Below are 24,319 nucleotides of genomic sequence, written 5' to 3'. Positions count from 1 at the left end.
AAAATAAACACTATCATTATTATTATTGTTACATCCCTAGTATATAATATAACAAAATAAACCCTATCATTATTATTGTTACATCCCTAGTATATAACAAAATAAACACTATCATTATTATTATTGTTACATCCCTAGTATATAATATAACAAAATAAACACTATCATTATTATTGTTACATCCCTAGTATATAACAAAATAAACACTATCATTATTATTATTGTTACATCCCTAGTATATAATATAACAAAATAAACACTATCATTATTATTGTTACATCCCTAGTATATAACAAAATAAACACTATCATTATTATTATTGTTACATCCCTAGTATATAATATAACAAAATAAACACTATCATTATTATTATTGTTACATCCCTAGTATATAATATAACAAAATAAACACTATCATTATTATTGTTACATCCCTAGTATATAACAAAATAAACACTATCATTATTATTATTGTTACATCCCTAGTATATAATATAACAAAATAAACACTATCATTATTATTATTGTTACATTCCTAGTATATAATATAACAAAATAAACACTATCATTATTATTGTTACATCCCTAGTATATAACAAAATAAACACTATCATTATTATTATTGTTACATCCCTAGTATATAATATAACAAAATAAACACTATCATCATTATTATTGTTACATCCCTAGTATATAATATAACAAAATAAACACTATCATCATTATTATTGTTGTTACATCCCTAGTATATAATATAACAAAATAAACACTATCATCATTATTATTGTTACATCCCTAGTATATAATATAACAAAATAAACACTATCATTATTATTATTGTTACATCCCTAGTATATAATATAACAAAATAAACACTATCATCATTATTATTGTTGTTACTTCCCTAGTATATAATATAACATAATAAACACTATCATTATTATTGTTACATCCTTAGTGTATAATATAACAAAATAAACGCTCTATATCATTATCCAAAATGTTTTTTTCATATATGGTGGGTTTGTTTTTAAAGTGCGCCTGTTTGTGTGTGTGTGTGTGTGTGTGTGTGCGTGTGTGTATGCGTGTGCGTGCGTGCGTGCGTGTGTATGCGTGTGTGTATGCGTGTGTGTGTGCGTGCGTGTGTGCGTGCGTGTGTGTGTGCGTGTGTGTATGCGTGTGCGTGCGTGCGTGCGTGTGTGTGTGCGTGTGTGTATGCGTGTGCGTGCGTGCGTGTGTGTATGCGTGTGTGTATGCGTGTGTGTGTGCGTGTGTGTATGCGTGTGTGTATGCGTGTGTGTGTGCGTGTGTGTATGCGTGTGTGGGTAGGGGGGTGGGTAGAGATAGCACCCTTGTTGATTGGCAGCTGCTCCCTACTCGTAGGGAGGCCACGCTTCACCGGTTCTCATCCATCCCCTAAATCTCTCACGTGCTGGCTCCAAGCGCCACACCCCGGTACACTGCCTCAGCTGGCAGACCAAACCACGTGAGGGGGTGGTGTGTACACTGCACCACTAGGCGGAGGAGCTGCACCAGTCAGCCAACGGCTAGGGCGGAGGAAGACCACATAGGACTCAACGGCCAAGTGTAAAGGAGTAAACCTTACAAATCCGGAGTGGAGCCCCGAAGGCGGATAGGTGCTCGCAAGACAACACCCTTCCGGCAACTCCTGCAGCAAAGCTGGTGCCAAACGTCATGCTCCGCATTCCTTTGGATCCCGTCAGCCAAGCCAAGAGGGGGATTCTGACGACTGGGCAACCCAAAGTCCCCATACCTTATGCCCAGGCTTGCGCCATGGAGGTCACAAAAACTGGAGAGGTCACTCCAGCCTCGCTCGCAAGAGTGAGGACACAACACGGAAGCTGGCAGTTTACGGGTTATAAGTCCCATCTGATTGGCGTAAGTATGGGGCGCCACGGGTCAGCTTCGACGGTGGGAGGGATCATAGTGTCCCAGTGGACGACTACTGCCCGCCTCAAACCGGGCAGCCCCCGGTCAGTAGGGTGTCGGCCCGCCAACGTTTGCCTGCTTCAGTGGGTGCCTGGAGCTTAGTGTACTGTAAAGGCACGATGAGCAGACGGTAAATCTTTGCACCAAACAATAAGAAAATTAAAAAGAAGACTCCAGCTCTTCTATTTGGTAGCTGGAACGTGCGCACTATGCGCACAGGCATCTCAGATGACCTCAGAGTGGTGGAAGACACCAGAAAGACAGCCATCATTGACAGAGAGCTCACCAGACTCAACGTCAGCATAGCTGCCCTCCAAGAAACCCGGCTCCCTTCCAGCGGCTCCCTCAGAGAGGAGAACTACACCTTCTTCTGGAAGGGCAGAGAACCCGAAGAGCCCCGCCAGCATGGTGTTGGCTTTGCCATCAAAAACACCCTCCTGGCTGCAGTGGAGCCTCCCTCAGGTGGCACCGAGCGCCTTTTGTCCATCCGCCTCGCCACTGCTGCTGGTCATGTCAACATCCTCAGTGTGTACGCTCCCACTCTCACCTCATCGGAAGACACAAAAGACCAGTTCTATGGGCAGCTTGATGAACTGATAAAGGGCCTCCCAAAAGATGAGCCCTTATTCCTCCTTGGCGACTTCAATGCCAGAGTAGGTGCAGATCACAAGTCATGGCCCTCCTGCCTTGGACGTCATGGCACAGGGAAGGTAAATGAGAATGGTCAAAGGCTGCTGGAACTGTGCTCCTACCATGACCTCTGCATTACAAACACCTTCTTCGAGTGTAAACCATCACACAGAGTGTCGTGGAGGCATCCGCGGTCCCAACGCTGGCACCAACTCGACCTTGCCATCACCAGGCGCTCTGCCTTAAACAATGTCCTCATCACCAGAAGCTACCATAGTGCAGACTGTGACACTGACCATGCCCTTGTGTGCAGCAAAGTGCGTCTCCAGCCACGCAAGCTACATCACTCCAAACCAAAAGGCCGCCCCCGGATCAACACAGTACACATGTCAGATCCCCTTAAGGTGGACGCATATGTAACCAACCTGGATGAAGCCCTACAGGACCTGCCAGATCATGACGCCACAGGAAAGTGGAATGCCATGAGGGACAAAATTTACAACACGGCCATGTCCTCGTTTGGCAAGAAAGAACATCCCTGCCAGGATTGGTTCAAAGCCCACCTTCCAAGGATGAAACCAGAAATAGAGGCTAAACGTGCAGCCTTCTTAGCACACAAGGAATGCCCAAATGAACAGACACTCACAGCACTCAGAAGGGCTCGGAACACCACCCAGCGTGTTGCTAGACAGTGTGCCAATGAATATTGGCAACAACTGTGTAAGGAAATACAGAGCTGTGCCGAGTCCGGAAACACACGCGGCATGTACAACGGCATCAAAAAGGCCCTTGGCCCTGCAGTAAAAGGAATTGCCCCCCTGAAATCTCTGTCAGGGGAGAAGATCACTAACCGGGAGGAACAGATGACCAGATGGGTGGAACACTACTCAGAACTGTACTCCCGTGAAACATCAGTTTCCAATGCTGCCCTTAGTGGTACGAAGGATCTGCCCATCATGGAGGAGCTAGATGAAGTGCCCACTATGGAAGAGCTCAGCAAAGCCATTGATGCCCTCCCAAACGACAAAGCACCAGGTAGCGATAACATCCCACCTGAAGCCATCAAGCACGGGAAACCTGCCCTGCTTCAGCCTCTGTATGAGTTGCTCTGCATGTGCTGGGAGGAAGGTGCAGTCCCACAAGACATGCGTGACGCCACCATTGTGACACTGTATAAAAACAAAGGTGACCGCAGTGACTGCAACAACTACAGAGGGATCTCCCTTCTCAGCATTGTCGGCAAAGTGTATGCACGCATCCTCCTCAACAGGCTGCAGAGACTCGCGGATCGTGTCTATCCAGAATCCCAATGTGGCTTCAGAGCAGGCAGGTCGACAACTGACATGATCTTTTCCCTTCGACAGCTCCAGGAAAAGAGTAGAGAGCAAGGCCAGCCACTCTACATGATGTTCATAGACCTCACCAAGGCCTTCGATCTGGTCAGCAGGGAAGGCCTATTCCAGCTCCTTGAGAAGATTGGCTGCCCCCCAAAGCTCGGCAGCATGGTGACCTCCTTCCATGTCAACATGAAGGGCACAGTCCTGTATGACGGATCATCCTCAGAACCATTCTGTATCAACAGTGGTGTCAAGCAGGGCTGTGTACTTGCACCAACCCTTTTCGGGATTTTCTTTTCCCTGCTCCTGTCTTACGCCTTCGACTCCTCCACTGATGGTGTATACCTGCACACCCGGTCTGATGGGAGATTGTTTAACCTGGCGCGACTGCGTTCTAAGACCAAGGTCAGGACAGTTCTCATCAGGGAGATGTTGTTTGCTGATGATGCAGCCCTCATGACTCACACAGAGGATGCCCTTCAGAGTTTGGCTGACCGCTTTGCCGATGCTTGTAAGCAGTTTGGGCTCACAATAAGCCTGAAGAAGACCAACATCAGTGCACAAGACATCAGTACTGCCCCCTCCATCACAGTTGATAACATCAGACTGGACACTGTGGACGAGTTCACCTACTTGGGATCAACAATCAGCAACAACCTCTCACTGGACATCGAACTGGACAGGCGTCTCGGAAAGGCAAATACCATCATGGCTAGACTGACCAAGAGAGTGTGGGAGAACGGAGCGCTGTCAGAACACACCAAGATCTGTGTATATCAGGCCTGCGTTCTCAGCACCCTTCTCTATGGAAGTGAATCCTGGACCACCTATATGAAGCAAGAACGTCGGCTCAACACCTTCCACATGCGGTGCCTCAGGCGCATCCTCAACATCAGCTGGCAGGACCACATCCCATACACCAACATCCTGCAGCGCGCCAAGATCCCCAGCATGTACTCCCTGCTGAGTCAACGCCGTCTCCGCTGGCTCGGCCATGTCCGACGGATGGAGGATGGAAGACTACCTAAGGACATCATGTATGGACAACTGACCATTGGCACCAGACGAGCTGGTCGCCCCCTACTACGCTTCAAGGACGTCTGCAAAAGAGACATGAAAGCATGCAACATCTCTCCTGACAGCTGGGAGGTACAGGCCATGGACAGAAATGCTTGGCGTCAGACTGTCCACAAGGGCAGTGCAGAAGCTGAGGTGGCAAGAGATCGGCTTGCAGCAGAGAAGAGGAGACGCAGGAAGTGCACTGCAGCAACCCCTCAAACCCAGGCCACCTTATTCATTTGCACAAACTGCAATAAAGACTGTCACTCACAGATCGGACTGCGCAGCCATAGCAGACGATGCCAAACAACATGACAAGACTCCAGACGCGCATCAGTATGGTCTCTCGAGACTGAGCTGCCGATGATGATGATGCGTGTGTGTGTGCGTGTGTGTATGCGTGTGTGTATGCGTGTGTGTATGCGTGTGTGTGTGCGTGCGTGTGTGTATGCGTGTGTGTATGCGTGTGTGTGTGCGTGTGTGTATGCGTGTGCGTGCGTGCGTGTGTGTATGCGTGTGTGTATGCGTGTGTGTGTGCGTGCGTGCGTGTGTGTGTGCGTGTGTGTATGCATGTGCGGGCGTGCGTGTGTGTATGCGTGTGTGTATGCGTGTGTGTGTGCGTGCGTGTGTGCGTGCGTGTGTGTGTGCGTGTGTGTATGCGTGTGCGTGCGTGTGTGTGTGCGTGTGTGTGTGCGTGTGTGTATGCGTGTGCGTGCGTGTGTGTATGCGTGTGTGTATGCGTGTGCGTGCGTGTGCGTGTGTGTGTGCGTGTGTGTGTGCGTGTGTGTATGCGTGTGCGTGCGTGTGTGTATGCGTGTGTGTATGCGTGTGCGTGCGTGCGTGTGTGTGTGCATGTGTGTGCGTGCGTCCATTTTGTGTTGAGTTGTTTAAAAAAAAGTTAAACAAGTGGACATTTGCATGTCCAATGCCATGTTGATAGTGTTGAAAACTTGTATTAAAGATACAAGACTTCTTCTAGCTGTGATTAATCGTGATTAATCGTGATTAATCGTGAGTTAGCTGCTGACAAAATGCAATTACATTTTTTAATTGTTTGATAACCTTAAATTTCAGTTTTTTCAGTTTCAGTTATTTTTAGTCTACCGCACACACGTGGTCTACCGGCTTGGTCCCGTACATCCTGTACACATTCACGGCCTCACAGACGGTCAGAAAGGTCGGGTGATAAATGTCCCCAAGATGGAGGCTTGTTTGAACTAACGTGATGGTGTGTGCAGCTGCTTACTACCCAGGTAAATGCATGGCTCACACGAGCTCCACCTACACCTTCACCACATGCCGCATCCTGCACCCCACTGACGAGCAGACGCACGTCACACCCAGGTGAGCAACGTCATCCAGCTCAAGTCTTCCTTATGCATCTAACCCGCGTCTTCCCTTACCTGACAGTCTGAACGCCATCGCTGCCACCTCCTCCTGCGTGATGACCAGCTCTCTGCTGCCCGCCGCCACACCCTGCACACCTCGCAGGCTCAGTCTCAGTCTGAGGCCCTCGGAATCATCCACCAACCTCAGGTAAGGCTCTCATCAAACTGTGGCAAAGACCACCACAACATTAGACACACCCAACATGCAAAGTTCTTCATTAGACACACCCAACATGCAAAGTTCTTCATTAGACACACCCAACATGCAAAGTTCTTCATTAGACACACCCAACATGCAAAGTTCTTCATTAGACACACCCAACATGCAAACTTCTTCATTAGACACACCCAACATGCAAAGTTCTTCATTAGACACACCCAACATGCAAACTTCTTCATTAGACACACCCAACATGCAAACTTCTTCATTAGACACACCCAACATGCAAACTTCTTCATTAGACACACCCAACATGCAAACTTCTTCATTAGACACACCCAACATGCAAAGTTCTTCAGACCACCACAACATTAGACACACCCAACATGCAAAGATTCCACCTTCACGCACAAAAACAACTTTTTAACCGCCAAGTGTGTGGCTGACAATCACAGCACCAAGCAATAACGTCTGTGGTTGTAGGCAACCTCCTTATGTCCACTAGATGGTAGTATCTACCTCTGCACCATTGTGCTGCTACTAATAGTTTGGCTTTTGAGCTAGTTTGTGCTGCTACTAATAGTTTGGCTTTTGAGCTAGTTTGTGCTGCTACTAATAGTTTGGCTTTTGAGCTAGTTTGTGCTGCTACTAATAGTTTGGCTTTTGAGCTAGTTTGTGTTGCTACTAATAGTTTGGCTTTTGAGCTAGTTTGTGCTGCTACTAATAGTTTGGCTTTTGAGCTAGTTTGTGCTGCTACTAATAGTTTGGCTTTTGAGCTAGTTTGTGCTGCTACTAATAGTTTGGCTTTTGAGCTAGTTTGTGCTGCTACTAATAGTTTGGCTTTTGAGCTAGTTTGTGTTGCTACTAATAGTTTGGCTTTTGAGCTAGTTTATGCTGCTACTAATAGTTTGGCTTTTGAGCTAGTTTGTGTTGCTACTAATAGTTTGGCTTTTGAGCTAGTTTATGCTGCTACTAATAGTTTGGCTTTTGAGCTAGTTTATGCTGCTACTAATAGTTTGGCTTTTGAGCTAGTTTGTGCTGCTACTAATAGTTTGGCTTTTGAGCTAGTTTGTGTTGCTACTAATAGTTTGGCTTTTGAGCTAGTTTGTGCTGCTACTAATAGTTTGGCTTTTGAGCTAGTTTGTGCTGCTACTAATAGTTTGGCTTTTGAGCTAGTTTGTGCTGCTACTAATAGTTTGGCTTTTGAGCTAGTTTATGCTGCTATACACCTCAGTCTAATATCGTATTCCTTGATGCATGCTAACTGTTAGCAGTATAGCTTTTTAACTAGTTTTTTGCTGGTAAACACCTCAGATTCTAATATTTTATTTCTTGATACATGCTAACTGTTGGTAAGCTAACATGCTAACAATAAAATGGCTTATTGAGCTAATTTTGTAGGTATAACCCTCAGTCGTAAATTTTGGTAGGCTACTTGACACATGCTATTTGTCATTCTAGCCTTTTAGCTACTTTTGCTGGTATACACCCAAGGGTTGTTATATGTTGCTACTCGACGCTATCTTGTTAGCGTGCTAACTGTTAGCATTTTAGTTTGACTTTTCAACGTTCACATGCAGTTTTTACAAAAATGGCTTTTTCTAGTTCCAGTAAGTGTACGGTACCTAATAAACACACCGATGCCAACAACTGGACAGACAGAATAATTAGCCGAAGAATGAATAATTAATGAGATGATTGGACTTACCCGCAGGGACGGCACCCGCACCACCAGCACCTCCCTGGGCTTAGTGCGCCTCCTACAGGAGAGAGGGATCTCTGCAGCCGTGTATCACCAGAGTCAGGCCAGTGAGGGCGTCTTATTCAGCACCTCCATCACGCCCGACAGAGCCCGCCACCCAGACCCCCTGCGCCCCGCAACACCTCCAAACTCCCCCACCGGACAGGGGGCCACGTCTATGGACTTTGACTTCAAGAGCCCCTCCTATGACAACTTCCTGGCCTCCAAACCGGCACGTTCCATCCTGAAGGAGGTGACTGCGGGCACCAGGGGCCGCCAGAGGGGGCGGGACTGCGAGAGCCAGACTGACGTGAGCGTGAGCGTGCACAACCTCAACCTGCTGGACAAGGTGAAGCGTCTGGGTGTGGCCCGGCCGGTGAGTCCAAGCCCCATGCTGGGGCCTCTGGGTGGGCTGCGAAGATCGGGCTCCCCCTTTGGGCCTGAGGGGATAAGACGGAACAGGAGTTACCCGGCGAGCATGGCCATGAAGGCCCCGGGTCCTCCTGAGTAGTCTGGACCAGGGAAATGGGAGGAGCCAATCTGGCGCTGGGCAGTCACATGACATGTGGCTTGAACAACAGCCATTACATTAGGTACACCTGACATCATACAACGGTGGACTTGAGGGGAAAAAAACGGAGAATAACAATAGTAGGATTTTTCAGGTTTACAGTAATAACCACTGTAGATTTTACGGCCAAATAATATCGCAAGTCAGTCTGCAGAATTAGGTTGACCGTCATTTGCTGTGGTGGTACTCTTTTTCAATTCACTGACAGGATGCTCATGTTTACCTTAGAAACAATCTTACTCTTTTTCAATTCACTGACAGGACGCTCATGTTTACCTTAGAAACAATCTTACTCTTTTTCAATTCACTGACAGGACGCTCATGTTTACCTTAGAAACAATCTTACTCTTTTTCAATTCACTGACAGGACGCTCATGTTTACCTTAGAAACAATCTTACTCTTTTTCAATTCACTGACAGGACGCTCATGTTTACCTTAGAAACAATCTTACTCTTTTTCAATTCACAGTCATTTGCTGTAAAAACAATGACCGTACAAAAATACCTGGCAATTTACTTTTACTGTTAAATTACAGTGATAGCGTTTTCCCATTTACAGCAATGCACTGTAAACACAACGACTATACAATAGATTTCAGGGTCATGGACAATGTTACTGTACAAGCTCTTTCATTCACCTCATTTTATTGTCATCTGCTCCGCTGATGCAGAGGAACACTCTTTAGTCCCAGCAGGGAACAACAACATGCAAACACTACTCAAGTGATGGCAACACAGGAGGGGGGGCACACAGGAGGGGGGGCACACAGGAGGGTGGGCACACAGGAGGGGGGGCACACAGGAGGGGGGCACACAGGAGGGGGGGCACACAGGAGGGGGGGCACACAGAGGGATGGGCACACAGGAGGGTGGGCACACAGGAGGGTGGGCACACAGGAGGGGGGCACACAGGAGGGTGGGCACAGGAGGGTGGGCACACAGGGGGATGGGCACACAGGGGGATGGGCACACAGGAGGGTGGGCACACAGGGGGATGGGCACACAGGGGGGTGGGCACACAGGAGGGTGGGCACCACCACGGGAAGGAACCTGGGAGGGTGAGACACAGGAGAAGGCCAGTACGTAGGTGTGGCCATGAAAAGGAGCACCAAGCATGACGAAGCCACGCCTCCCAGCTAAATAGTCCAGGTGTAATACTATATCATATCATCTCCACCTGTGGATCCTTCCACTGACAGGTGTAGTAATTAGTGTCATCTCCACCTGTGGATCCTTCCACTGACAGGTGTAATAATTAGTGTCATCTCCACCTGTGGATCCTTCCACTGACAGGTGTAATAATTAGTGTCATCTCCACCTGTGGATCCTTCCACTGACAGGTGTAATAATTAGTGTCATCTCCACCTGTGGATCCTTCCACTGACAGGTGTAGTAATTAGTGTCATCTCCACCTGTGGATCCTTCCACTGACAGGTGTAATAATTAGTGTCATCTCCACCTGTGGATCCTTCCACTGACAGGTGTAATAATTAGTGTCCTCTCCACCTGTGGATACTTCCACTGACAGGTGTAATAATTAGTGTCATCTCCACCTGTGGATCCTTCCACTGACAGGTGTAGTAATTAGTGTCATCTCCACCTGTGGATCTTTCCACTGACAGGTGTAATAATTAGTGTCATCTCCACCTGTGGATCCTTCCACTGACAGGTGTAATAATTAGTGTCATCTCCACCTGTGGATCCTTCCACTGACAGGTGTAATAATTAGTGTCATCTCCACCTGTGGATCCTTCCACTGACAGGTGTAATAATTAGTGTCATCTCCACTGACAGCAGGTCATCATCACGAAACAACAACAGTAGATTTGAGGGTAAAAAACCACCAGCTCAGTCACCTGAATTTTACTGTAAGAATAAAAGTGGTGCCGTTTTTCAATTTACAGTAATTCACTGTAAAAATAATGACCGTAAATTTTACAGCAAAATAAAAACTGGCAGCTCAATCGCCAGAGTTGTACTGTAAAATAACAATGGTACAGTTTTTCCTTTTACAGTAATGCACTGTAAAAACATCAACTGTAGATTTTACTATAAAAATAAAGGTGTCCCTATAATCCAATTTACGGTTATTTGCTGTAAAAACAATTACCACAAATTTTACGGTAGAAAACAAATTGGCAGCTCAGTTGCCAGAATTTTGCTGTAAAAATAACTTTGGTGCAGTTTTTCAATTCACAGTAATTGTCTGCAATGACTGTAGTTTAAAGAAATAATCATTTTACAGTAAAAGTGGTACCCTTTTTTCAATTTACAGTAATGACTGTAAATTTGACTGCAAAAAAAACAACTGTCAGTTCAATCGCAAGAATTCTACTGTAAAATAATAGTAATACAGTTTTTACATTTACACGCAAAAAAACAAAACCCAACAACGACCACAGAGTAGATTTTACGGTAAAGAATTGGCAAATCAGTTGCCACAATATTACCGTAAAAGTTGTACCATTCAATTTCCAGTAATTTGCTGTAAAAAAAAGGAACCTGGCAGCTCATTGCCAGAATGTGAGCGTAAAAATAACAGTGGTACCATTTTTCACTGTAAAAACGAAACAGCAGCTCAGTCGCCAGAATGTAAGTGTAAAAATAAGTGCTACAGTTTTTGAGTTTACAGTAATTGGATAACTTTGACAGTAAACTTGTGTGGCAGCATAAATGTGGGACAAGTCCAAAGTTGTATTGGACATGATTGGAGGGTCCAGGTGAGCAGTTTTCCACCGAGCAGCACCTCAGAAAACACTTGGCTCTCCAAGTAATCACCAACAATACAATACAGTAGCATAGAAGGCCTAAGTATTCATTCAAAACAGGGCAGATGTTTTATTTAACAAGTTTATGTCATATTTTTGCACACAGTTTGAACGGTAACACTGTGTTTAATTAGAGAGATGGTAATATTCCTTCACTGCTTGAAAGATGTAGCTCACATTAAGTGTCACTCACACCAACAATACAAAATGGTGTAAAATGGCCGCCACACAAAGCTGACGACAGGTCTGAAAACTTGTTATTGTTTGCACATTACAAAACTTGTTATTATTTGCACATTCTTACGCAATCCGGGCTTTTGCAATAAAAGGAATTGAAGGTGTATTTGTTGCAGTAAGTCCTTTTCCCCAGCAGGTGGCGCCCATGAGCAAAGCATCCATCACAATCCATGGTGCTTGCAGAGGGCAGCTTCTTCAGATGATGAACAAGAAGCACAATAGGAACACAGATCACAAAGTTTCCGCACGATATTTCAGCTGCAAATGAGGTCAAATTGAACATTGGATGGATAAAATGAATCAAAGAGAGTTTAAAAGAATGATTTCAACGCTGCCTTTAAGACTTTAGAAAGCCTTGAGCATTCAACGTCATGTCATTGTAGTACTGCACTAAACAGGTTTTTTTCATTGTTGAGTTTTAAAATAATTGTTATTTTTTTAAATAATGATGAACAAGCATAATAAAATTACAACTTTATTATTATAGTTTTTCATTACATTTCTCAGTTGATTGGCTGGGACAAATCACTTGATGGTTTCATAATTATTAAATGACCAATCATTCATTATGCAAAAATATAACAAAAATAAAGGTTAGAAAATATATTAGTACATTTTTTTGTTTGTTTTTATTTGAAAAATCCCGGTCTGATGTCATTTAAGACGAAAAGCAACCCTGAAGGAAAATATACATTACTTGAATGTGTATTCTAGTATATACTGTAGGTGTATAGGTCCAACCATAACCAAACCAAGCACAATAACAACACATACAAAACACAAAATATACATGACTTGAATGTGTATTCTAGTATATACTGTAGGTGTATAGGTCCAACCATAACCAAACCAATAACAACACATAGTGACACAAAAGATACATTACTTGAATGTGTATTCTAGTATATACTGTAGGTGTATAGGTCCAACCATAACCAAACCAATAACAACACAAACACAACACAAAATATACATTACTTGAATGTGTATTCTAGTATATACTGTAGGTGTATAGGTCCAACCATAACCAAACCAACAACACATACACCACACAAAATATACATGACTTGAATGTGTATTCTAGTATATACTGTAGGTGTATAGGTCCAACCATAACCAAACCAAGCACAATAACAACACATACACAACACAAAATATACATGACTTGAATGTGTATTCTAGTATATACTGTAGGTGTATAGGTCCAACCATAACCAAACCAAGCACAATAACAACACATACACAACACAAAATATACATTACTTGAATGTGTATTCAAGTATATACTGTAGGTGTATAGGTCCAACCATAACCAAACCAACAACACATACACCACACAAAATATACATGACTTGAATGTGTATTCTAGTATATACTGTAGGTGTATAGGTCCAACCATAACCAAACCAAGCACAATAACAACACATACACAACACAAAATATACATTACTTGAATGTGTATTCTAGTATATACTGTAGGTGTATAGGTCCAACCATAACCAAACCAATAACAACACAAACACAACACAAAATATACATTAATTGAATGTGTATTCTAGTATATACTGTAGGTGTATAGGTCCAACCATAACCAAACCAATAACACATACACAACACAAAATATACATTACTTGAATGTGTATCTTAGTATATACTGTAGGTGTATAGGTCCAACCATAACCAAACCAATAACAACACATACACAACACAAAATATACATTACTTGAATGTGTATTCTAGTATATACTGTAGGTGTATAGGTCCAACCATAACCAAACCAATAACAACACATAGTGACACAAAAGATACATTACTTGAATGTGTATTCTAGTATATACTGTAGGTGTATAGGTCCAACCATAACCAAACCAATAACAACACAAACACAACACAAAATATACATTACTTGAATGTGTATTCTAGTATATACTGTAGGTGTATAGGTCCAACCATAACCAAACCAAGCACAATAACAACACATACACAACACAAAATATACATTACTTGAATGTGTATTCTAGTGTATACTGTAGGTGTATAGGTCCAACCATAACCAAACCAATAACAACACATACACAACACAAAATATACATTACTTGAATGTGTATTCAAGTATATACTGTAGGTGTATAGGTCCAACCATAACCAAACCAATAACACATACACAACACAAAATATACATTACTTGAATGTGTATTCTAGTATATACTGTAGGTGTATAGGTCCAACCATAACCAAACCAATAACAACACATAGTGACACAAAATATACATTACTTGAATGTGTATTCTAGTATATACTGTAGGTGTATAGGTCCAACCATAACCAAACCAAGCACAATAACAACACAAACACAACACAAAATATACATTACTTGAATGTGTATTCAAGTATATACTGTAGGTGTATAGGTCCAACCATAACCAAACCAAGCACAATAACAACACAAACACAACACAAAATATACATTACTTGAATGTGTATTCAAGTATATACTGTAGGTGTATAGGTCCAACCATAACCAAACCAATAACAACACATAGTGACACAAAATATACATTACTTGAATGTGTATTCTAGTATATACTGTAGGTGTATAGGTCCAACCATAACCAAACCAATAACAACACATTCACAACACAAAATATACATTACTTGAATGTGTATTCAAGTATATACTGTAGGTGTATAGGTCCAACCATAACCAAACCAAGCACAATAACAACACATACACAACACAAAATATACATTACTTGAATGTGTATTCTAGTATATACTGTAGGTGTATAGGTCCAACCATAACCAAACCAATAACAACACATACACAACACAAAATATACATTACTTGAATGTGTATTCAAGTATATACTGTAGGTGTATAGGTCCAACCATAACCAAACCAATAACAACACATACACAACACAAAATATACATTACTTGAATGTGTATTCAAGTATATACTGTAGGTGTATAGGTCCAACCATAACCAAACCAAGCACAATAACACATAGTGACACAAAATATACATTACTTGAATGTGTATTCTAGTATATACTGTAGGTGTATAGGTCCAACCATAACCAAACCAAGCACAATAACACATAGTGACACAAAATATACATGACTTGGATGTGTATTCTAGTATATACTGTAGGTGTATAGGTCCAACCATAACCAAACCAATAACAACACATACACAACACAAAATATACATTACTTGAATGTGTATTCTAGTATATACTGTAGGTGTATAGGTCCAACCATAACCAAACCAATAACACATACACAACACAAAATATACATTACTTGAATGTGTATTCTAGTATATACTGTAGGTGTATAGGTCCAACCATAACCAAACCAATAACAACACATACACAACACAAAATATACATTACTTGAATGTGTATTCAAGTATATACTGTAGGTGTATAGGTCCAACCATAACCAAACCAATAACAACACATACACAACACAAAATATACATTACTTGAATGTGTATTCAAGTATATACTGTAGGTGTATAGGTCCAACCATAACCAAACCAAGCACAATAACACATAGTGACACAAAATATACATTACTTGAATGTGTATTCTAGTATATACTGTAGGTGTATAGGTCCAACCATAACCAAACCAAGCACAATAACACATAGTGACACAAAATATACATGACTTGGATGTGTATTCTAGTATATACTGTAGGTGTATAGGTCCAACCATAACCAAACCAATAACAACACATACACAACACAAAATATACATTACTTGAATGTGTATTCTAGTATATACTGTAGGTGTATAGGTCCAACCATAACCAAACCAATAACAACACATACACAACACAAAATATACATTACTTGAATGTGTATTCAAGTGTATACTGTAGGTGTATAGGTCCAACCATAACCAAACCAAGCACAATAACAACACATACACAACACAAAATATGCATTACTTGAATGTGTATTCAAGTATATACTGTAGGTGTATAGGTCCAACCATAACCAAACCAATAACAACACGTACACAACACAAAATATACATTACTTGAATGTGTATTCTAGTATATACTGTAGGTGTATAGGTCCAACCATAACCAAACCAAGCACAATAACACATAGTGACACAAAATATACATTACTTGAATGTGTATTCAAGTGTATACTGTAGGTGTATAGGTCCAACCATAACCAAACCAATAACAACACATAGTGACACAAAATATACATTACTTGAATGTGTATTCTAGTATATACTGTAGGTGTATAGGTCCAACCATAACCAAACCAAGCACAATAACAACACATACACAACACAAAATATACATTACTTGAATGTGTATTCTAGTGTATACTGTAGGTGTATAGGTCCAACCATAACCAAACCAATAACAACACATACACAACACAAAATATACATTACTTGAATGTGTATTCAAGTATATACTGTAGGTGTATAGGTCCAACCATAACCAAACCAATAACACATACACAACACAAAATATACATTACTTGAATGTGTATTCTAGTATACACTGTAGGTGTATAGGTCCAACCATAACCAAGCACAATAACAACACGTACACAACACAAAATATACATTACTTGAATGTGTATTCTAGTATATACTGTAGGTGTATAGGTCCAACCATAACCAAGCACAATAACAACACATACACAACACAAAATATACATTACTTGAATGTGTATTCTAGTGTATACTGTAGGTGTATAGGTCCAACCATAACCAAACCAATAACAACACATACACAACACAAAATATACATTACTTGAATGTGTATTCAAGTATATACTGTAGGTGTATAGGTCCAACCATAACCAAGCACAATAACAACACGTACACAACACAAAATATACATTACTTGAATGTGTATTCTAGTATATACTGTAGGTGTATAGGTCCAACCATAACCAAACCAAGCACAAAAACAACACATACACAACACAAAATATACATTACTTGAATGTGTATTCTAGTGTATACTGTAGGTGTATAGGTCCAACCATAACCAAACCAATAACAACACATACACAACACAAAATTTACATTACTTGAATGTGTATTCTAGTATATACTGTAGGTGTATAGGTCCAACCATAACCAAACCAAGCACAATAACAACACAAACACAACACAAAATATACATTACTTGAATGTGTATTCTAGTATATACTGTAGGTGTATAGGTCCAACCATAACCAAACCAAGCACAATAACAACACAAACACAACACAAAATATACATTACTTGAATGTGTATTCTAGTATATACTGTAGGTGTATAGGTCCAACCATAACCAAACCAATAACAACACATAGTGACACAAAATATACATTACTTGAATGTGTATTCTAGTATATACTGTAGGTGTATAGGTCCAACCATAACCAAACCAATAACAACACAAACACAACACAAAATATACATTAATTGAATGTGTATTCTAGTATATACTGTAGGTGTATAGGTCCAACCATAACCAAACCAATAACACATACACAACACAAAATATACATTACTTGAATGTGTATCTTAGTATATACTGTAGGTGTATAGGTCCAACCATAACCAAACCAATAACAACACATACACAACACAAAATATACATTACTTGAATGTGTATTCTAGTATATACTGTAGGTGTATAGGTCCAACCATAACCAAACCAATAACAACACATAGTGACACAAAAGATACATTACTTGAATGTGTATTCTAGTATATACTGTAGGTGTATAGGTCCAACCATAACCAAACCAATAACAACACAAACACAACACAAAATATACATTACTTGAATGTGTATTCTAGTATATACTGTAGGTGTATAGGTCCAACCATAACCAAACCAAGCACAATAACAACACATACACAACACAAAATATACATTACTTGAATGTGTATTCTAGTGTATACTGTAGGTGTATAGGTCCAACCATAACCAAACCAATAACAACACATACACAACACAAAATATACATTACTTGAATGTGTATTCAAGTATATACTGTAGGTGTATAGGTCCAACCATAACCAAACCAATAACACATACACAACACAAAATATACATTACTTGAATGTGTATTCTAGTATATACTGTAGGTGTATAGGTCCAACCATAACCAAACCAATAACAACACATACACAACACAAAATATACATTACCTGAATGTGTATTCAAGTATATACTGTAGGTGTATAGGTCCAACCATAACCAAACCAAGCACAATAACAACACAAACACAACACAAAATATACATTACTTGAATGTGTATTCAAGTATATACTGTAGGTGTATAGGTCCAACCATAACCAAACCAATAACAACACATAGTGACACAAAATATACATTACTTGAATGTGTATTCTAGTATATACTGTAGGTGTATAGGTCCAACCATAACCAAACCAATAACAACACATTCACAACACAAAATATACATTACTTGAATGTGTATTCAAGTATATACTGTAGGTGTATAGGTCCAACCATAACCAAACCAAGCACAATAACAACACATACACAACACAAAATATACATTACTTGAATGTGTATTCTAGTATATACTGTAGGTGTATAGGTCCAACCATAACCAAACCAATAACAACACATACACAACACAAAATATACATTACTTGAATGTGTATTCAAGTATATACTGTAGGTGTATAGGTCCAACCATAACCAAACCAATAACAACACATACACAACACAAAATATACATTACTTGAATGTGTATTCAAGTATATACTGTAGGTGTATAGGTCCAACCATAACCAAACCAAGCACAATAACACATAGTGACACAAAATATACATTACTTGAATGTGTATTCTAGTATATACTGTAGGTGTATAGGTCCAACCATAACCAAACCAAGCACAATAACACATAGTGACACAAAATATACATGACTTGGATGTGTATTCTAGTATATACTGTAGGTGTATAGGTCCAACCATAACCAAACCAATAACAACACATACACAACACAAAATATACATTACTTGAATGTGTATTCTAGTATATACTGTAGGTGTATAGGTCCAACCATAACCAAACCAATAACACATACACAACACAAAATATACATTACTTGAATGTGTATTCTAGTATATACTGTAGGTGTATAGGTCCAACCATAACCAAACCAATAACAACACATACACAACACAAAATATACATTACTTGAATGTGTATTCAAGTATATACTGTAGGTGTATAGGTCCAACCATAACCAAACCAATAACAACACATACACAACACAAAATATACATTACTTGAATGTGTATTCAAGTATATACTGTAGGTGTATAGGTCCAACCATAACCAAACCAAGCACAATAACACATAGTGACACAAAATATACATTACTTGAATGTGTATTCTAGTATATACTGTAGGTGTATAGGTCCAACCATAACCAAACCAAGCACAATAACACATAGTGACACAAAATATACATGACTTGGATGTGTATTCTAGTATATACTGTAGGTGTATAGGTCCAACCATAACCAAACCAATAACAACACATACACAACACAAAATATACATTACTTGAATGTGTATTCTAGTATATACTGTAGGTGTATAGGTCCAACCATAACCAAACCAATAACAACACATACACAACACAAAATATACATTACTTGAATGTGTATTCAAGTGTATACTGTAGGTGTATAGGTCCAACCATAACCAAACCAAGCACAATAACAACACATACACAACACAAAATATGCATTACTTGAATGTGTATTCAAGTATATACTGTAGGTGTATAGGTCCAACCATAACCAAACCAATAACAACACGTACACAACACAAAATATACATTACTTGAATGTGTATTCTAGTATATACTGTAGGTGTATAGGTCCAACCATAACCAAACCAAGCACAATAACACATAGTGACACAAAATATACATTACTTGAATGTGTATTCAAGTGTATACTGTAGGTGTATAGGTCCAACCATAACCAAACCAATAACAACACATAGTGACACAAAATATACATTACTTGAATGTGTATTCTAGTATATACTGTAGGTGTATAGGTCCAACCATAACCAAACCAAGCACAATAACAACACATACACAACACAAAATATACATTACTTGAATGTGTATTCTAGTGTATACTGTAGGTGTATAGGTCCAACCATAACCAAACCAATAACAACACATACACAACACAAAATATACATTACTTGAATGTGTATTCAAGTATATACTGTAGGTGTATAGGTCCAACCATAACCAAGCACAATAACAACACGTACACAACACAAAATATACATTACTTGAATGTGTATTCTAGTATATACTGTAGGTGTATAGGTCCAACCATAACCAAACCAAGCACAATAACAACACATACACAACACAAAATATACATTACTTGAATGTGTATTCTAGTGTATACTGTAGGTGTATAGGTCCAACCATAACCAAACCAATAACAACACATACACAACACAAAATTTACATTACTTGAATGTGTATTCTAGTATATACTGTAGGTGTATAGGTCCAACCATAACCAAACCAAGCACAATAACAACACAAACACAACACAAAATATACATTACTTGAATGTGTATTCTAGTATATACTGTAGGTGTATAGGTCCAACCATAACCAAACCAAGCACAATAACAACACAAACACAACACAAAATATACATTACTTGAATGTGTATTCTAGTATATACTGTAGGTGTATAGGTCCAACCATAACCAAACCAATAACAACACATAGTGACACAAAATATACATTACTTGAATGTGTATTCTAGTATATACTGTAGGTGTATAGGTCCAACCATAACCAAACCAATAACAACACATAGTGACACAAAATATACATTACTTGAATGTGTATTCTAGTATATACTGTAGGTGTATAGGTCCAACCATAACCAAACCAAGCACAATAACAACACAAACACAACACAAAATATACATTACTTGAATGTGTATTCTAGTATATACTGTAGGTGTATAGGTCCAACCATAACCAAACCAATAACAACACATAGTGACACAAAATATACATTACTTGAATGTGTATTCTAGTATATACTGTAGGTGTATAGGTCCAACCATAACCAAACCAATAACAACACATACACAACACAAAATATACATTACTTGAATGTGTATTCAAGTATATACTGTAGGTGTATAGGTCCAACCATAACCAAACCAAGCACAATAACAACACATACACAACACAAAATATACATTACTTGAATGTGTATTCTAGTATATACTGTAGGTGTATAGGTCCAACCATAACCAAACCAAGCACAATAACACATAGTGACACAAAATATACATTACTTGAATGTGTATTCTAGTATATACTGTAGGTGTATAGGTCCAACCATAACCAAACCAAGCACAATAACAACACATACACAACACAAAATATACATTACTTGAATGTGTATTCTAGTATATACTGTAGGTGTATAGGTCCAACCATAACCAAACCAATAACAACACATTCACAACACAAAATATACATTACTTGAATGTGTATTCAAGTGTATACTGTAGGTGTATAGGTCCAACCATAACCAAACCAAGCACAATAACAACACATACACAACACAAAATATGCATTACTTGAATGTGTATTCTAGTATATACTGTAGGTGTATAGGTCCAACCATAACCAAACCAATAACAACACATACACAACACAAAATATACATTACTTGAATGTGTATTCTAGTATATACTGTAGGTGTATAGGTCCAACCATAACCAAACCAATAACACATACACAACACAAAATATACATTACTTGAATGTGTATTCTAGTATATACTGTAGGTGTATAGGTCCAACCATAACCAAACCAAGCACAATAACACATAGTGACACAAAATATACATTACTTGAATGTGTATTCAAGTGTATACTGTAGGTGTATAGGTCCAACCATAACCAAACCAATAACAACACATAGTGACACAAAATATACATTACTTGAATGTGTATTCTAGTATATACTGTAGGTGTATAGGTCCAACCATAACCAAACCAAGCACAATAACAACACATACACAACACAAAATATACATTACTTGAATGTGTATTCTAGTATATACTGTAGGTGTATAGGTCCAACCATAACCAAACCAATAACACATACACAACACAAAATATACATTACTTGAATGTGTATTCTAGTATATACTGTAGGTGTATAGGTCCAACCATAACCAAACCAAGCACAATAACAACACATAGCGACCCAAAATATACATTACTTGAATGTGTATTCTAGTATATACTGTAGGTGTATAGGTCCAACCATAACCAAACCAAGCACAATAACAACATATACACAACACAAAATATACATTACTTGAATGTGTATTCTAGTATATACTGTAGGTGTATAGGTCCAACCATAACCAAGCACAATAACAACACAAACACAACACAAAATATACATTACTTGAATGTGTATTCTAGTATATACTGTAGGTGTATAGGTCCAACCATAACCAAACCAATAACAACACATAGTGACACAAAATATACATTACTTGAATGTGTATTCTAGTATATACTGTAGGTGTATAGGTCCAACCATAAGCAAACCAATAACAACACATAGTGACACAAAATATACATTACTTGAATGTGTATTCTAGTATATACTGTAGGTGTATAGGTCCAACCATAACCAAACCAATAACAACACATACACAACACAAAATATACATTACTTGAATGTGTATTCAAGTATATACTGTAGGTGTATAGGTCCAACCATAACCAAGCACAATAACAACACGTACGCAACACAAAATATACATTACTTGAATGTGTATTCTAGTATATACTGTAGGTGTATAGGTCCAACCATAACCAAACCAATAACAACACATACACAACACAAAATATACATTACTTGAATGTGTATTCAAGTATATACTGTAGGTGTATAGGTCCAACCATAACCAAGCACAATAACAACACGTACACAACACAAAATATACATTACTTGAATGTGTATTCTAGTATATACTGTAGGTGTATAGGTCCAACCATAACCAAACCAATAACAACACATACACAACACAAAATATACATTACTTGAATGTGTATTCTAGTATATACTGTAGGTGTATAGGTCCAACCATAAGCAAACCAATAACAACACATAGTGACACAAAATATACATTACTTGAATGTGTATTCTAGTATATACTGTAGGTGTATAGGTCCAACCATAACCAAACCAATAACAACACATACACAACACAAAATATACATTACTTGAATGTGTATTCAAGTATATAGTGTAGGTGTATAGGTCCAACCATAACCAAACCAATAACAACACATACACAACACAAAATATACATTACTTGAATGTGTATTCTAGTATATACTGTAGGTGTATAGGTCCAACCATAACCAAACCAATAACAACACATACACAACACAAAATATACATTACTTGAATGTGTATTCAAGTATATACTGTAGGTGTATAGGTCCAACCATAACCAAACCAATAACAACACATACACAACACAAAATATACATTACTTGAATGTGTATTCTAGTATATACTGTAGGTGTATAGGTCCAACCATAACCAAACCAATAACAACACATAGTGACACAAAATATACATTACTTGAATGTGTATTCTAGTATATACTGTAGGTGTATAGGTCCAACCATAACCAAACCAAGCACAATAACAACACATACACAACACAAAATATACATGACTTCAATGTGTATTCTAGTATATACTGTAGGTGTATAGGTCCAACCATAACCAAACCAACAACACATACACCACACAAAATATACATGACTTGAATGTGTATTCTAGTATATACTGTAGGTGTATAGGTCCAACCATAACCAAACCAATAACAACACAAACACAACACAAAATATACATTACTTGAATGTGTATTCTAGTATATACTGTAGGTGTATAGGTCCAACCATAACCAAACCAACAACACATACACCACACAAAATATACATGACTTGAATGTGTATTCTAGTATATACTGTAGGTGTATAGGTCCAACCATAACCAAACCAAGCACAATAACAACACATACACAACACAAAATATACATTACTTGAATGTGTATTCTAGTATATACTGTAGGTGTATAGGTCCAACCATAACCAAACCAATAACAACACAAACACAACACAAAATATACATTAATTGAATGTGTATTCTAGTATATACTGTAGGTGTATAGGTCCAACCATAACCAAACCAATAACAACACAAACACAACACAAAATATACATTAATTGAATGTGTATTCTAGTATATACTGTAGGTGTATAGGTCCAACCATAACCAAACCAATAACACATACACAACACAAAATATACATTACTTGAATGTGTATCTTAGTATATACTGTAGGTGTATAGGT

At 39.1% G+C, this 24,319-nt stretch overlaps 2 protein-coding genes across 5 annotated transcripts in view; one reads left to right on the top strand and one right to left on the bottom strand.

The window, feature by feature from the left end:
- The window catches only part of LOC133636319 (trafficking kinesin-binding protein 1-like), an 84,489-nt gene extending 74,917 nt beyond the window's left edge, over positions 1 to 9,572 (top strand). For all 4 annotated transcript variants that reach the window (XM_062030215.1, XM_062030217.1, XM_062030216.1 and 1 more), the window contains 3 exons: positions 6,214 to 6,319; positions 6,386 to 6,511; positions 8,238 to 9,572. In XM_062030215.1, the coding sequence (XP_061886199.1) occupies positions 6,214 to 6,319; positions 6,386 to 6,511; positions 8,238 to 8,775 (770 nt within the window). In that variant the 3' untranslated portion in view covers positions 8,776 to 9,572. The remainder of the gene's footprint in view (positions 1 to 6,213; positions 6,320 to 6,385; positions 6,512 to 8,237) is intronic.
- LOC133636335 (oocyte zinc finger protein XlCOF22-like) overlaps positions 1 to 24,319 on the bottom strand; it is a 520,633-nt gene that overhangs the window by 205,542 nt on the left and 290,772 nt on the right. The gene's annotated exons all lie outside the window — the stretch shown is intronic.

The sequence above is a fragment of the Entelurus aequoreus genome, linkage group LG20 (genome assembly GCF_033978785.1).
Source record: "Entelurus aequoreus isolate RoL-2023_Sb linkage group LG20, RoL_Eaeq_v1.1, whole genome shotgun sequence".
Classification (NCBI taxonomy): Eukaryota; Metazoa; Chordata; class Actinopteri; order Syngnathiformes; family Syngnathidae; genus Entelurus; species Entelurus aequoreus.
Note: the sequence above shows the minus strand (reverse complement) of the source record. Positions and strands in the feature narration are given on the sequence as shown.